At 41.8% G+C, this 17537-nt stretch overlaps 1 protein-coding gene across 1 annotated transcript in view; it reads right to left on the reverse strand.

Moving 5' to 3' along the window:
• The window catches only part of Ect2l (epithelial cell transforming 2 like), a 42039-nt gene extending 27155 nt beyond the window's left edge, over window positions 1–14884 (reverse strand). Inside the window, exons 1-3 of the mRNA XM_090338041.1 lie at window positions 14752–14884; window positions 13091–13203; window positions 2662–2824 (exon numbers count right to left, since the gene is read on the reverse strand). Coding sequence (XP_090194167.1) covers window positions 2662–2824; window positions 13091–13203; window positions 14752–14853 — 378 coding nt within the window. The 5' untranslated portion in view covers window positions 14854–14884. The remainder of the gene's footprint in view (window positions 1–2661; window positions 2825–13090; window positions 13204–14751) is intronic.
• Window positions 14885–17537: the final 2653 nt, after the last annotated feature.

Raw genomic sequence — 17537 nt, forward strand, 5'->3', positions numbered from 1 at the left:
AGTGTTTCCTAGTGGTAGAATGCTTGCCTAGCATGCACAAAGCTCTGGGTTCGATTCCTAGGTAACACATACACAGATAAAGCTGGAAGTGGTGTTATGGCTCAAGTGGCAGAGTGCTAGCCTTGAGCAAAAAGTGTCCAAGGATAGTGCTCAGGCCTTGAGTTCAAGCCTGAGGACTGGCAAAAAAAATAAAACCAGAAAAAAAGGGGAAAAATAATTGTTTTTTTCTTCTTTGGTTTTTTAGTAACCATGTAGAGACTCTTAAGAAACAGATAAATGCAATTTTGAGACATAAACTTAAATATGTATGTATATGCACACATATATAATTTATTTGCCTAAAAATATAAATGGCCAAAAGGGAAATTGCAAAAGAAGCCATCAACATTCTAGAACTGAAAATTAAAAAAAAAAAACAGACAAACACCGAAAGCCAAAAGAATGGGGAAAAAATGCTCATAAGAGCACATGGAATATAATGACACACAATGAAATCAGTCTAACACATAACTACTGGAATACCAGGAGATAAGAGATGGCGTAGAAGTAATATGTGAACAGATAACATCTCAAATTTTCCCAAGGTGATGAAAGACATTAAATTCTAGATTTAAAAAACACTACAGTTTGGGGGCAGGGAGTTTGGCCTAGTGGTTAAAGTGCTTGCCTAGCATGCATGAAGACCTGGGTTCGATTCCTCGGTACCACATATATAGAAAAAAGCCGGAAGTGGTGCTGAGGCTCAAGTGGTAGAGCTCTAGCCTTGAGAAAGTCCAAGAACAGTGCTCAGGCCCTGAGCTCAAGCCTAGGACTGGCAAAAAAAAAAAAAAATAAAGTGCTTGCCTAGCATGCATGAAGACCCGGGTTCGATTCCTTGGTACCACATACATAGAAAAAAGCCGGAAGTGGTGCTGAGGCTCAAGTGGTAGAGCTCTAGCCTTGAGAAAGTCCAAGGACAGTGCTCAGGCCCTGAGCTCAAGCCCAGGACTGGCAAAAAAAAAAAACCAAAAAAAAAAAAACAAAAAACACTACAGTTTGGGTGTGATGGTGCATGCCCACAATCCTAGTACTCGGGAGGCTGAAAGCAAGAAGATCATAAACTTGAGGCCAGCCTGAGTTGCAGCAGTGAGGCCTTCATCTCAAAACGAATAGCAAACTACAAAATAGGATAAATACACACATATAAGTATACCTATATTTCTAAGTAGATAATGATAAAAATTGCTGAAAACAAAAGAAGTCTGAAAAAGCAGTTAGAGATAAGAAATTTTGCCTTTAAAGACATATGACTTACCAAGAAAAATTTATGGAAGACAGTAGACAATGGAATATTTTCAAAGTTGTTTAACTTCAAACCTACAATTCAAATTCCCAGTGAAAATTCTTCAAATTCAGGGATAAAGGTATTTTCAGCTGACTCATAGTAAAAGAAATATTAAGAATAATTCTGAGGAAAAAATGATCTCCAAGGGAAACTCAGAGATGCAGGGAGGTATAAAGAAAAACTAAATAGCTGTGTACCAATGGCTCATGCATGTAATTCTAACTACTCAGAAGGCTGAGATCTAAGGATCATGGTTTGAAGTCAGAAAAGTTCATGAGACTCTAATCTCCTATTGACTAACAAACCAACCAACCAATCAACAACAAAAACCTCAGAAGTGCTGGGCTCACACCTATAATCCTAGCTACTCAGGAGACTGAGATCTGAGAAATGTAGTTCAGAGCCAGCCAAGGCACCAAGGTCTGTGAGACTCTTATCTCCAATTAACTACCAGAAAATCAAAAGTGGTGCTGTGGCTTCAGTGGTAGAGTACTAGCCTTGAGCTAGAGAGCTCAGTACAGCGCCCAGACCCAGAATTCGAGCCCTATGACCAACCAAAAAAAAAAAGTCTGCATTTTTGTAATAGTATATATCTCCTATGTACAATATAAATGATTACATTTTACTTGTCTCCTCCCTTCTATTCTTTTTTTTAATGTATAGAGGGGTTACAGTTATATTTGCCAGATAGAACGTACATTACTTCTCACACATTGATACCCCTTCTCATGTTTTTGTCCCCATTTCCCTTCTCCCACCCCCTTCCCTCATCTTTTTTCCCCTCCTATTTCAAATAAACAAATAAATGTATATGTAATATATGAGGTAACAAAGTCAGATACTGTAACAATATGAGATTAACCAAAGGGCAATATAAGGAAAGAGAAAAAAACATAGTACATTAATAACAACAGTCACTCATAATTAAGCTTTGTTTCCATGTTCTGGTGGTCCATTAATTTGGCCTCATCCTATATGGCCTTATTTGAGCTATTGTAATCTTCTGCTAGGAGAGTCCTAGGTTTATACTAATTATTACAAATGAGGGAAACCATTGAGCCTATGTTCCTTTGGGTCTGACTTACTTCACTTAATATGATTTTTTCCAAGTCTTTCCATTTCCTTAAAAATGGGTGATATTGTTCTTTCTGATGGCAACACAGAATTTCATTGTGTATAAATACCACACCTTTGTGATCCAGTCATCTATTGATCCTCCCTTCTATTTTTAAGGGTATGTACGTTGACTACAGTTTGGGCACCCTCAGCATTGTCTTCCAAGAAGATAGATCACAATTGTACTGTGTACTATCATTAGGAAGAGACAAACAGCAAACCTGTTCTGTCAGGAACTTCCAGGGCCAGCTGACTTGAGCAGCTGCACACAAGTCTTTCGGATTCAGAAAGGAAAAGATGTGCAGAGCAAGGCAGCGCGGAAGTACTGTACAGAAGTCCACTCTCGCCACCTGCTTCCTTTCTGAAAACCAGTCTTGGACAAACCTAAGGGGAAAGAGAGAACGTTAGTTCAAAACGCTAGCCTATCACACCTCTACTTCACCAAACTGCGGGCTGAAACTGCAGCCTCACCTTCAAGGCTCAAATCCTGGAAACAGAGGAATTCACCAGTGAAACACTCCACATTCACAGGGACATTTTAATCCAGCAAAATGGCAAAAACAAAAGCAGAATCGAGAGAGAGAGAGAGAGAGAGAGAGAGAGAGAGAGAGAGAGAGAGAGAGAGAGAGAGAGAGAGAGAGAGAGCGCGTGTGTATGCGCGCATGAGTATGCCTGTCCTGGGACTTAAACTCTAGGCTTGGGTGTTGTTCCTGAGCTTTTGTGTTCAAGATTAGCACTCTATTTGCTTGTGGCTCATGCCTGTTCAGGAGACTAAGATCTGAGGATTGCAGTTCAAAGCCAGATCAGGCAAGAAAGTCTGTGAGACTCTTATCTCCAATAAACTACTCAAAAAAGCCAGAAGTGGCACTGTGGCTCAAGTGAAAGAGTGCTAGCCTTGAGCAAAAGAAGCTCAAGGACAATACCCAGGCTCAGAGTTCAAGTCCCAGGACGGTAGGGGTGGAAGGCTGGGGGAAAGTAGAAGGGATGGAAGCGTTTCCTCCCTGGGCTGGCTTTAACTGCACTCCTCATAACTCAGCCTCCGAAGTTGTTAGGATTATAGGTGTAAGCCACTAATGCCTAGCTCAATAAGCTACTTTTTTTTTCCTCTTTCTTTCTTTTTTTTTTTTTTTTGCCAGTCCTGGGGCTTGAACTCAGAGCCTGAGCACTGTCCTTGGGCTTCGTATCACTTGAGCCACAGTACCACTTCCAGCTTTTTCTATGTAGGTGATATTGAGGAATCAAATCCTGGTCTTCATGCATGCTAGGCAAGCACTAGGCCAAACTCCTGACCCCTGAGCTACTTTTGTTTTAAAGAATTTATTAACGTTGATTTTTACAGCATATTTTAAATGACAAGTTTAACAAACAAGTCTGAGCTACTTTTTAAAGTAAACCTAAATATAAACATGTTTTATACTTGTTTCTTGTCTGTACTGCTAGCCAGACACATTTCAATTATAATGAATTTAAGCAGGAAGAATAAAAAACATCTCAGTTACAACTGAAAAGAGTGCATGAGCAGCAGAGCCAGGTGGTTTATAGCAAGCACACTGTGGCTCATTGCACTGTACTTAATGTTGCAAAGTAAGAAACCCATGAAAAGAAACAGCATGGAAGAAGCAAATGAACAAAATGTGCTTTGCTCATTTCTTGTGACAAGGATCGTTTCATGCAAATAACTCATGGCAATGCTTTGTGGTGTACTACTGAATGTACAATGTGTACCTTCAAAAGTAACAAAGCTCAGTAATAAGGGACTTGAGTCTACTTCCCTGTTCTTCAATTTCTGATAAGAAGTAAAAGACCTGCCAACACTGGAAGCAAGAGGCTGGGTGAACAGCTTGGAGAGCTGGTCTGGGAGGGGGGCAGTGGACTTGGCACAGGTCCCTCACTGTTCCCTAATTGGATGGGTAGCACCTCTTCATCGCCTCCTGGGGCTTCTTTCTGGACAGGATCAGGTCTAAAGCGCAGCTTGTGTCCCAGTTTCAGTCCCTGGTGTATGTTTCGAGGTCACTTCAAGGAGATGATACCGGAGCTAGCACTGTGAACCAGCAAATCCAGAGTCATGTAACTCCAGGCGGCATGGAACAGTGAGACACAACTAATGCTCATGTGCGTTTGGAACTAATAATCATCCTCTAAAACAATAAGAATACATCTGGGGCCAGGAGTTTGGCCTAGTGGTAGTGCTTGCCTAGCATGCACGAAGACCTGGGTTCGATTCCTTGGTACCACATACATAGAAAAAAGCCAGAAGTGGTACTGTGATTCAAGTTGTAGAGCTCTAGTTTTGATGAAAGCCCAAGGACAGTGCTCAAGCCCTGAGTAAAAACCCCAGGACTGGCAAAAATAAATAAATAAGAAGATATCTAGCCAGAAGACAGTGGCTCATACTTGTAATCCTAGCTACTCAAGAAGCTGAGATCTAAGGATTACAGTTCGAAGCCAGTCTGGGCAGGAAAGTCCATGAGACTCTTGTCTCTAATTAAAAACCAAAACTGGAAGTGGAGCTGTGGCTCAAAGTGATAGAGCACTAGCTTTGAGCACAAAATCTCAGGGACAGTACCTAGGCCCTGAGTTCAAGCCTCATGACTGAAAAAAAAAAGAGCTGGGCTCTGGTGGCTCATGTCTGTAATCCTAGCTAATCAGGAGGCTGAGATCTGAGGATCTCGATTGAAAGCCAGCTCAGGCTGGAAAGTCTGTGAGATTCTTATCTCTACTTAACCACCAGAAAACTGGAAGTGTGTGTAGCCTTGAGTTGAAGAGCTCAGGGACATCACCCAGGCCTAGAGTTCAAGCCCACAACCTAAGGAGAAATAAAGACTATTTTTAAGGCCAGTCAGGATCCCATGCTTTATACCTATAATCCTTACCAGTCAGGTTGATGACACTCAGAGGACTGCAGTTTGAAACCAGCCAGGGAAGGAAAGCTGTTTGTTTTATGAGATTTCATCTCCAATTAATCAGCAGAACTCCAGGCTAGAGGGGTGGTTCAAGTGGGAGAGTACCAGCTGAGCACCACTTAGTAAATACAAACCCCTGAGTTCAAATCCTGGTACTGTCAAACTTTTTAAAAGTGTGCCAAATGGGGCTTACTGCATTGTGTATATGGCTTTTATTAAGCTTGAAATTTTCTAAAATAAAGTTAAACAAAAAAACTAACAGATAATTTTCACTGCTAGGAGCTTAATCCACTAACTGTCAGTGATGAGTGTCCACAGGAGAGAGATAAAGACATTGAGTTGACCAAGAGTAGGGTTTGGAGATGAAATCTTGAGGAGGGATTGAGAGAACTAGAATGTGAACTGTGAGTGGGCAGCCATAGCCTCTAAGTGGGGCTGTCAGCAAGTATTGGGGAAATCCAATTGAATGGGAAAAAAAATAAAACAGAGGAGACAAATGAACTGGATGAGCACTGGGTCAGACAGTGGCACTAGTGGGGAGTGCTGAGCAGGTAGCTAGAATATGAGCCTCAGGAATCATGTCCTCTGTTAACTATTGAACCCAGGCCACATTTATTTCATAGTGGATATTCCTCTAAAATTTGTTGCATTCTAAATGAAGAAACTTTAATTGCTCTTTGTTTTGCTGGAACAAGGGTTTGAACTCAGGGCCTCCAAAACTCTACCATGTCAGCCATACTGCCAATTCTTTTCACTTTCCGTTATTTTTCAGATAAGTTCTCACATTTTTGCCTGGGGCTAGCCTTGGACCAGAATCCCCTCACCTTTGCCTTCTTCATGGCTGAAATTATACACATGCATACCTAATTTCTTCTCTGTGATAGTCTTGCTTTTTGTCTAGGCTGCTATTACACATGATTCTTTTATGTCCACCACCCAAGTAGCAGATATTACAGGCATGAGCCACCACACTCAGCCCAGGAGAAACTGTAATTCTGACTACCCCTCACTTACATCCCTTTGCTTTAGATGAAGTTACCCTCTGTGTCTATGCGGTGATCCAGGTGTTTCCCTAGCTTGGAAAAGCACAGGATCACAGATAAGAAAATGGCCACAGCAATTTGCCAGAAGTTGGAACACGCCTAAACTAGTCCAATCTGAATGAGGCCTAAAGAAGCTTTCTTCTGAACACACACACACACACACACACACACACACACACACACACACGCACAAATGAAAAATATGGCTGGGCACTGGTGGCTCATGCCTGTAATCTTAGCTACTCAGGAGGCTGAGACCTGAGGAGCATGGTTTGAAGCCAGCCTGGGCAGGAAAGCCTGTGAGACTCATTTCTTGAATTAGCCATCAGAAAACTGGAAGTGGTATTGTGACTCAAAGCGGTAGATTGCTAACCTTGAACAAAAAGCATTCAGGGATAGTGACTAGGCCCAAAGTTCAAAGCCCACAATTGATTATAAAGAAAAAGAAAGCATGATTGCCAAAGAGAGCAAGAGAGAGCACTTTGTGCCTGGGGTCACTCATTCATGTCCTGCCTTTGGCTTCACACTGACTCATCAGAAAAATAGAATGTGGTAACAATGCTTTCCTCAGCCCCATTCCAGAAATCCCAAGCCAGATCTATGACTGAGACACACACTGCAGGTGACTCTGACCAGCCCTGCTTTGTTGGTCTGTGTGAACTTTACTTCCTGTTGGCAGAAGGAAGAGGCAACCATGTGGATAAGTTTGAAGCAGGGGAACACATGCATGGTCTGATTGGAGTAGTTAATACCTGTTTAACTCACTTAGAGAGGCCTCAAGTTAGCAACTTAGACTAAGCCTGAGAGTAGGAAGGGAGATCTTACATGTTTGATAGATGAACACTTTACCATTTTTCTTCCTTGTTCACAGGGGGATCCTAGACCTGAAATGACCAGAGAAGTCACTTCTAGAATGAGACCACTTTAGTCCATCTTAAACCTACTTATCATAAAAACAATATGGTAGGTTGGCATGGGGTGATTGAAGACTGTAATCCTAGCTACTCAGGCAGCTGAGATCTGAAAATCTTGGTTGGAAGCCTAGGTAGGAAGCCTATAAGACTCTAATCTCCAAAAAGACAGAAATGGAGTTGTGGCTTAAGTGCTAGAGCACCAGCCTTGAGTAATTAAAAAAAAAAAAAGAAAGCTAAGAAACAACAGTTTATAGGCTCTGAATCCAAATCCCTAGTACCATCATAAAAATAACAATGACAAAAAATTTTTAAATTTTTTTAGGGGCCAGGAATTTGGCCTAGTGCCCAGAAAAAGCCAGAAGTGTTGCTGTGGTTCAAGTGGCAGGGCACTAGACTTGAGTAAAAAATGTCCAAGGGCAGTGCCCAGGCCCTGAGTTCAAGCCCCAGGGCTGGGGCTTGAATAAAAATAAGGAGGGCCAGGAGTTTGGCTTGGTGGTAGAGTGCTTGCCTAGCATGCACAAAACCCTGGGTTTGATTTCTTGATACCACATACATTCAAAAAGCCGGAAGTATTGCTGTGGCTCAAGTGGTAGAGCTCTAGTCTTGAGAAAGCCCAAGGACAGTGCTCAGGCCCTGAGTTCAAGCTCCAGGACTGGAAAAAAAAAAGAATAAAAATAAGGAAAAACAGGGTAGCCTCAGGATTGATGAACCAGAGACTCGGGAATATCAACAAAATGCTAAGGATTTCTTTGGCTTTTCACTTCACCATTTTCAGGCTTTGTCTGACCCCCACCTTGGACTCCAATGTCTGACTCAGTCCTCACACAGCCTCAGCCTCACCTCAGGGGGAAGAGGATGGGCTCCTCCTTCAACTGCCTTTTAAAGGTCTGTAAGACTGGAGAAATCCCTGCAGCTCTCTAGCACCCTCCTCCCTGTGTGGTCTGGGCCAGAATGCATATCTAGTTCTCCAACTCCAGATGCCATTCAGTCCACAGCCTCCCGGTGGTGATTTGCTACCAGAGGCATATCATGTCTGGGAGAGCAGCAAGGTTATCAGCAAGAGAAGAATGTGGATGGGCTGGGGTAGGCAGCTCATCAGTGTTTGCTACTGGGCAAGAACTGAGGAGACAGGAGAGGAAAGTGCTCTCCCTCAGCTTTCCTCCATTCCCTTTTATTTTATTTTTTGCCAACCCTGAGGCTTAAGCTCAGGGCTGGGACATTATCCTTCAGCTTCTTTTTTGCTTAAGGCTAGCACTCTACCACTTAAGTCACAATGCCACTTCCGGCTTTTTCTGTTTATGTGGTATTGAAATGGAACCCAGGGCTTCATGCATGCTAGGCAAGCACTCTACCACTAAGCCACATTCTTAGGCCTCCATTTCCTTTCTGAAAGGTACAAAATAATTTCATATCTGATTGTAAAACTCGTAGTCTTTTTTTCTTGTATTTAACTTTTTCTACTCTTTTTTCCATATTAGATTTAGGAATTTATTTTTATTTATTTATGTATTCTTTTTTTTTTTTTTGGTTGTGGAGCTTGAATTCTGGACCTGGATGCTGTCCCTGAGCTCTTCAGTTCAAGGCTATTGTCCTACCCCTTGAGCCACAGTGCCACTTCCAGTTTTCTAGTGGTTAATTGGAGATGAATCTCACAGACTTTAGTGTCTGGGCTAGCTTTGAGCCTCGATCCTCAGATCTCAGCCTTCTGAGTAGCTAGGATTACAGGCGTGAGCCACTGTGCCCCGCTAATGTATTCATTTATTATGTACAGATCCTGGGGCTTGATCTCAGTCCAGGCTGACTGAACCATGATCCTCACATTTCAGCCTTCAGCATAGCTAAGATTACAGGGGTGAGTCACCAGCCTCAATTGCACTTATCTTTTTTAGTTTTAAGTAATATAACACAGGGAAACATGAACTAGAAAGGGATAATCCTGGTCTCCTGGTAACATTATTTAAATCTAAGGGCCCTGTCCAGCCTGAAGCTAGACAAAGTATAAACCAGTGAAGTCCTTCTTTCATCTTCCTCTTCTCTTTTTCCTCCCTCCTCCTCCATCATGCTGGGGGTCTACTGAAGAGCATCAAATTCTAGGCAAGTGCTCTACCACTGAGTTACTCTCCCCACCCCCATCCCATGCCCATTTCCTCTTGAGCTGTTTGAGTTCCATTTCTATAATTGATGCTTGCAAGCATTCTGACCATAACACCAGAGAATATAGACTAGGTAGAGACTGGGCATAGGGAAGGTAGCCAGCTCTGCTGACAGCTCACCCTCTGCTACACATGTGACTGCTGTTTCTATGACTTGCTGAGTCCAGCTGAGCTCCTGGGTGCCACTTCCTCTATTATCCTGCAGTTACTCCTCTGAGCATTTCCAAAAGAGATTCTTGACAAGTAATAGCCTGTTAAAATTACCTCAAGTTGGATTCCAGTGACTCAAAGCTGTAATCCTAGCTACTCTGGAGCCTGAGATCTGAGACTTCATTATGTCCGATGATCCACCAAAAAGCCAGAAGTGAAGCTATGGCCCCACTTCTAGAGCACAGAGCTCTCATCTTGAGCTGGGGAACAGCACCCAGGCCTTGAGTTCAAACCCTAGGACGGACGGACACACACACACTGCCTATCTCGTCAATTTCCCAGATTCTCTGGGACTCTGACATGCATGCATCTGGAGGCTAGCACAATAAGCTATGTGAAAGGCTGAGGGCATTTTCAAGAATCGTGTAATGAAACTTGTACAGTGATCAACTCCAGCTGACCCTCCTGGGCTGAGTGTGTTAAGACACAGTTCAGGATTTGTGTCCCATAACACTTTTGTGTATCAGCACTATTCATACTTCCTAGTGGAATGGCTTTGTCATTAAGGAAATAATGGAAACTATTGAATGAATCAAATGGCTTCATGCACACTAGGACAGAATTCTACCACTAGGGCACATTCACGGCCTTTCTCTTTATCATTCCTTGTGTCTGTCTGTCTCGTTCTCTGTGTCCACACCTATCTCTCTGTTTTTGTCTTTTTGTGTCTTTGTGTCTGTATCTCTGTTTTTCTGTCAGGCTTTGACTCAGGCTATCTCCGCCCCTCCCTCCCTTTCTCTCTCCTTCCCCACCTGTCTCCCTCCTCCCTTTGCCTTAAGGTTGCCCCACCCACCCAGAAGTGCTGCAAGTTCAAACAGCTTGTGCCTGGAATGGGAACTCTGTAGAAGGAAGGCTGTGCTGGCAGCTGAGCAGAAGCAGTTTAAAACCGGTCCCACCAGTGTGGCCAGGAGAGCAACAAAAACTGCCCAGATCTTTCCACGTCTGACACAAACAACCCAGTTTCCTTTAAGGAGTAAAGGAAAGGTCAATGAAATCTGGAGGCAGAGGGAAGACAGCAATGGGAGCAGCTGCCCCTGTGGACACAATGCAAGCAAATGCCAGGATGAAGATGTAAAATTACAGGTGGTGTCAGTAAATAATAGAGGTTCAATTCCTCGTTGAGAAGGTCTCACAAGTGGTGGTGGGGAAACGGTGACATATTAAAACAAAAGGTCAGTGTGTAGGCTGAGATTGCATGATGATTATGCAACTTCGTGAATTACTAAAACCACCAAATCTAGCCTTAAATTGGCAAATTTTATTGTATGTGAATTGGGTCTCAATAAAGATGGGACAGGAATTTGGCCTAGTGGAAAAGTGCTTGCTTAACATACACAAAGGCATTCCTTGGTACCACATACATAGAAAAATCCAGAAGTGGCTCTGTGGCTCAAGTGGTAGAACTCTAGCCTTGAGAAAGTCCAAGGACAGTGCTCAGGCCCTGTGTACAAGCCCCAGGACTGGCAAAAAAAAAAAAAAAAAAAGATGTTTAAAGGAAAGGTGGTGGCTGTATTAACTTATTTTTTCATTTATTTGTTTGTCTGTGCCAGTCCTGGGGCTTAAACTCAGGGCCCACGTACTGTTCCTGAACTCCTTTTGCTAAAGGTTAGCACTCTACCACTTGAGCCACAATGCCACTTCTGAGGAATTGAACCCAGGGCTTCTCACATGCTAGGCAAGCACTCTACCACTGAGCCGTATACTCAGCCCACACTACAGGCTTTTTGTTGGTTAATAAGAGATAAGAATCTCCTTGGCTTTCCTATCTGTGCTGACTTTGAACCACCATGTTTAGATCTCAGCCTACTGCATAGCAAGGTGTGAGCCACCAAAGCCTGGCTCTCTATTAACTTGAGGTTGTTGTTAAATGCATTGGGCTTTGAGGTTTAACTACAACGGAGCCCAGCTCTAACTACAGCAGATCACTAACACTTTGTACTATTGAAAACTGCCAACAGATGTGTGAAATTTTGCCTTCCTGGGAATGGAGGAAGAAGTGTAAGGAAAGACCTAACCAAACTGTGGAAAATGAACTGATTGATACTGAACAACAAAAACCATTAAAGATGCATTCAGGATGCCAAACCATAGAAGCCATAAGTTCATACACAACTTTCTCATGAATCAGCAGTGACACAAAACTAGGAGACGCATATGGCTCTCTTCAGAAACAGCTGATAGCAAACAAAACAAAGAAATTCCCCTTTGTGAGTTAGTGTCCTCTTCTGATAGGGAACAGAGGATAAAGTTTCCAGTATCAGACCTGCTGCCTCACAATATACCACACAATCTCTACTGACCTCTAGTGATCACCATTAAAATTACATGGTTTATCTCTTTAAAATCCTTGAGATTAAGAGATTATGACCTGAGGTTTGATCTTTTATTTTTTCTATTCTGAAAGCTGTAAAATTGGAGTTCATTCATTTGAGACAGAGCTATATTTTAGAAAATTCTATTATGGTCAGTTGGGCGCAGTGGCTCATGCCTACAATCCTAGCTACTCAGAAGGCTGAGATCTGAGGATCAAGGTTCAAAGCCAGTCTGGGCACAAAAGGACTTGAGACTCTTATCTCTAAGTAACCCCTAGAAAATGAGAAGTAGGGCTTGGCTCAAAAGCAGGGTGGTAGCCTTGAGCTGAAGAGCTCAGGGACAGTGCCCAGGACAACTTCAAGCCCCATGACCCATCCCCCCCCACAGGCCACCAGAAATCCCCCAGACTAACCCTCCAAAAGCCATTATTTTGGGAAACCAGCCTTATAGTATCTGCTAATGACCTAATGGGGTTCTTTAGTCTGGTCTAGGGCACACTGAAGAATTCTCTACAATATTCCAAGCATCTTGAAGCCCCTGACAGGATTTTTGTTTGTTTGTAAAAAAAAGAGGGGCGTTATGCATATTTATCCCAAATAAATTGACTAAAGGATGATATACTTAGGAGAAGAATCCAATGGTTTATCTCCTCTGAATAACTAATAACTGTTTAACAAAAGGAATACCAGGAAGCGGAAACATGTTGGTGGGGGGGGGCAATGAGAGAAAGGTCACACAAATGGAGGAAGGAAGAACAAATGCAGTCCTTACGTTCAGTGTACATTATATAAAAATAGACCATGTAACTTGAGGATAGGGAAGGGAGGGAAAGAATGGGGGAGAATAATAAAATAGATAACACTGATTGAGATACATTGCATTCAAAACCTGATTTATGGAACTGAAATCCCTTGTATAACTACATAATAATAATAACAGCCTCTCAATGGTAAGAAAATGATCAGATTCCATTCCCTCTCTCTTGGGCTCCAATTCAGCCTCAAGAAGACTTAAAAAAAACTAGGAAAAAGAAAAACTTTTAAAGGTTATATAAACATTTAACTATATTTTGTTTTAAGAACCAAGGATAATTACATTACTAGGCTATACTTACTGTAACTGTGATTTAGTGCATTGTGAAAGCATTGTGAACAAGAATTCCTGACGTTGTTTGTTGGTCCACAGGTCAAACCAATGACTTATCAAAGTGACTCTTTCCTGGAAGAGCTGGAAGAGAGGAGACAGATGTCTGTTACTCTGCCTGTTCCATACGTTTTTAGTTGCTAAGCAATCTTTAGACAACCTGCTAACAACCTCCAGCTAATATTTGTACAGCATATTACAGTTCACAAAGTGCTCTAACATATGTCAGAGGGTGGCTGTGCCTTCATTTCACACTGCTCCCATCCAAGGACTGGGCAAGCCAGGGCTTGTGAGGTGGGCCAGTGTCAGTGACTGGCAGAGATGTAATTACAGCAAGGAAAACAAAGAGGTTATTACTCTCTGCTCTCCTTTTAACTTTGGCTAATGTGGCCTAGGGAAAAAGATTCCATCTTGAAAACACATAAAAGCTCACTCTTTTAGCTAATCACCAGTGGCTCATGCCTGGAATCCTAGCTACTCAAAGGTTGACAGCTGAGGATCAGGGTTCAAAGCCAATAAGGGCAATATTGTTCATAAGATCTCTTCCTTTCCTTTTTTTTCTTCTGGTCTCGAGGCTTAACGATGGGCCTGGGTGCTGTTCCTGAGCTCTTCAGATTAAGGCTATCACTCTACCCCAGTGCCACTTCTGGTTTTCTGGTGATTAACTGGAGATAAGAGTCTCTTGGACTTGGACTTTCATGCCTGGGCTGATTTTGAAATTGGATTCTCAGATCTCATCCTCCTGAGTGGCTAGGATTACAGGTGTGAGCCACCAGTGCCCAGCCATAGGATTCTTATCTCCAGTGAAGCATCCAAAATCTGGAAGTGGAGCTGTGGCTCCAGTGGTAGAGTGCTAACCTTGAGCAAAATAGCTGAAGGATCATGCCCAGAACCTGAGTCCAAGCCCCAGAGTTGGCACAAAAACAAAGCAAAAACATGAGATTCAACATCTAATAGCCACATGCAGGGAACTCAGACCTGCAATCCTTGCTGTTCAGGTGGAGGTTCAGAGTTTGAAGCCAGACTCTAGGCACCAAAGTCTGTGAGACTCTTATTTCCAATCAATCCTCAAAAAATTAGAGTAAAGATGTGGTTCAAGTGGTTGAACACAAGCCTTGACCAAAAAAGCTCAGAGTAAGTACCCTAGCCCTGAGTTCTTCAAGCCCCTAAACACACATATAAAAAGTATCATAGGGCCGGGAGTTTGGCCTAGTGGTAGAGTGCTTGCCTGGCATGCACGAAGACCTGGGTTCAATTCCTCCGTACCACATGCATAGAAAAAAGCCAGAAATGGTGCTGAGGCTAAAGTAGTAGAGTTCTACCTTGAGAAAGTCCAAGGACAGTGCTCAGGCCCTGAGCTCAATTGGAAAAAAAAAAAAAGTATCATAGGGGACCCAGAGTTTGTCATAGAGTGCTTGCCTAGCATTCACAAAGACCCAGGTTTGATTCCTTGGTACCACATATATAGAGGAGCTGGAAGTGGTGCTGTAGCTTAAGTGGTAGAGCACTAGTCTTGAGGAAGAAAGCCCAAGGACAGTGCTCAGGCCCTGACTTCAAGCCCCAGGACTGGCCAAAAAAAGTGTCTGGTAATATTAACTTTACAAATTAAACTTAATAGAGTACATAACTTACCTGTCTATTTAAAGACTTGTTGCGAAAAGGTGTCCAAGCACTGAACCTGGTGTGGAAGCTCTCCATTTCCAGAATTTTCTGGGATGTCTCCCCAATTGACATCACAGCAATTTATTTCCTTACACTTCTAAGAATTACAGATTCCTAGATCACCTAGAAACATCTAATATATTAACATTGTGCCTACAGGCATTATAAAATTACAGTAATTCAGATAGATATATAGATAGATACAATATATATATATATACTATAATTAGAATTATGGCCCATGTATGAGTCTATATTCACAGGTATGTACAAATATATTGAACCATGTTAATATATACAAATCCATCCATGCCAAATCATTGCAATTATTCTATCCTCACATACTTGTATCCAAATTGGAATGTAAACACAAGTTATTTTAATTTTTTTATTTTTAAATAGAAGGCAACTAAGGAAAATATTTCAGGACGATTTACTAAGCATTCAGAAATGGGCATGTATGCTGCATACCAGATCACTCCAAAATTCATCAGGTCAAAACAACAAACATTTATTGTCTCAATAGTTTATGAAGGTCAAAAATCCAGACACAAAGCTGGGCACCAGTGGCTCACACTTGTAATGCTAGCTACCTCGGAGGCTGAGATCTGAGGATTACAGTGCAAAGAAAGTCCATGTGACTCTATGGCCAATTAACCATTAAAAAGCTAAAAGCAGAGCTGTGGCTCAAGTGGTAAAGTGCTAGCCTTGAGTGGAAAAAGTTGAGAGCTAGCCCAAGCCTTCAGTTCCAAACCCAGTTGCCAGCACTAAGATAGACAGATGTGTGTGTATTACTTCCTAATGTTGAACATATGAATATACTTACCCCAACAAGAAAAAGAACTACCCATTTGGAATAAAATATTTCTACCAAGATATTCACTGCCGCTCTTGATTTGAAACAACCAAAGCATCAGCAACAGTTGAATGGATAAATATGTTGTCATATATTTATGTAATGTAGTACAATTCACCAGTGACACGAAAGATCTGAACTATACACCCATTATGGATCAATGGCACACATATCACATTATCAAAAAAGCTAAGAAAATAGCCTAGTTTATATGGTTTCTGTCACTCCAGTGTTAAAAGTCTATAGCAGTTCCCTTTGCAGAACACAGGGAGATCTATATTTAGGAGAGGACAGGAGAGGAGCTAGATGGAATGCAGGTCATTATGGTCACTTTCTAATTCATCCACCTCTATACTCATTATTTGCCTATTTTCTAGCTATCCTATTTTGATGAAGAAATTTGTAAAATATGTCATTCACAAAAGCACCAGACACTATTATGTTCCTAAAAGTGGATACAAATTTTATGAAGAAAATGATGAAAAGACCTAAGGAAGTAGATTAGAGGAGTCAGTGGAGTGAGATTTAATTCTATCAAGTTGATCTACAGACTCAATGTAATCTCAGTAATAAAAAAAAAATCTCAGTAAGTATGTGGGGTGGGAGAGGAGAGGGAGGGACATAGAGCACAGGTGTAACTTCACAAGCTGTTCCTAACATTTATGGAACTTTATACAGCCAAGAACAGTCAAGACATGCTGGAAAATGGAATTGAAAGACATATTTCTAGATATCAAAATTCACTATAAAGCCATTGGATCAGATGCATTAGACTCATAATGTGACATGTGGGATTGAAATCCCTCTGTACAGATGCTATAAAGATAAACACTTTTTAAAAAGCTTTTAAAATAAATATTTTAAAACTACTTTTCTTAGGGCCTGAAGTTTTGCCTAGTGGTAGAGGGCTTGCCTAGCATGCATAAAGACCTGGGTTTGATTCCTTGGCATCACATACGTAGAAAAAGCCAGAAGTGGTGTTGTGGCTCAAGTGGTAGAGTTCTACCCCTGAGAAAGCCCAAGGATTGAGCTCAGGCACTGAGTTCAAATGCCAGGACTGGCAATAAAATATATTTTTTTCTTAGAATCTGGAAAAATGATCTGTGCATCTTGTAGGCAGAGATGGAAAGGTGAAACTGGGGAAGAGCAAAGGAAGGGGTGACATTGTCCAGAAAGAAATGTATCTATTACTTGACTTATAAAATGATAACCTGTCTGTACAACACCTTAATAACAACAATAAAAAATTTAAAAAGCCATTAAAGTCCCAGCACTTGTGGCTCATACTTATAATTCTAGCTACTCAGGAGGCTGAGAACTGAGGATTGTGGTTCAAAGCCAGCTGAGGAGGTAAGGTCTATGAGACTCATATCAAATTAACCAGCAAAAAGTCAGAAGTGGAGCTATGGCTCAAGTGTTAGAATGCCTGTCTTGGGCACAAACAAAGCTAAGGGACAGTATGTAAATCTCATTTTCCTCATGTGTAAGTCAAAGTGCTGATATATTTTTAGCAAACCACGTTATGGTAATGTGTTGTTCATAAACAAAAATTTTATGGTAATGTGGGAAACTCTAGGCCTCCTGAATCAACATTAAGTCACAGAAAATCCTTAGTTTCCTAAGATATGCAGCTATTGTTTTATGAAATTCCTCCAAAAGCCAGCATAAGGGATTTTTTTTGTTTTTTGTTTTTGGTTTTATTTGCCAGTCCTGGGCTTGGGCTCAGGGCCTGAGCACTGTCTTTGGACTTTCTCAAGGCTAGAACACTACCACTTGAGCCTCAGCACCACTTCTGGCTTTTTTCTATGTATGTGGTACCTAGGAATCGAACTCGGATCTTCATGCATGGTAGGCAAGCACTTTACTACTAGGCCAAACTCCCGGCCCCAGCATAAAGGAT

The sequence above is a fragment of the Megascapheus bottae genome, chromosome 8, assembly GCF_031878675.1.
Source record: "Megascapheus bottae isolate mThoBot1 chromosome 8, mThoBot2.hap1, whole genome shotgun sequence".
NCBI lineage: Eukaryota > Metazoa > Chordata > Mammalia > Rodentia > Geomyidae > Megascapheus > Megascapheus bottae.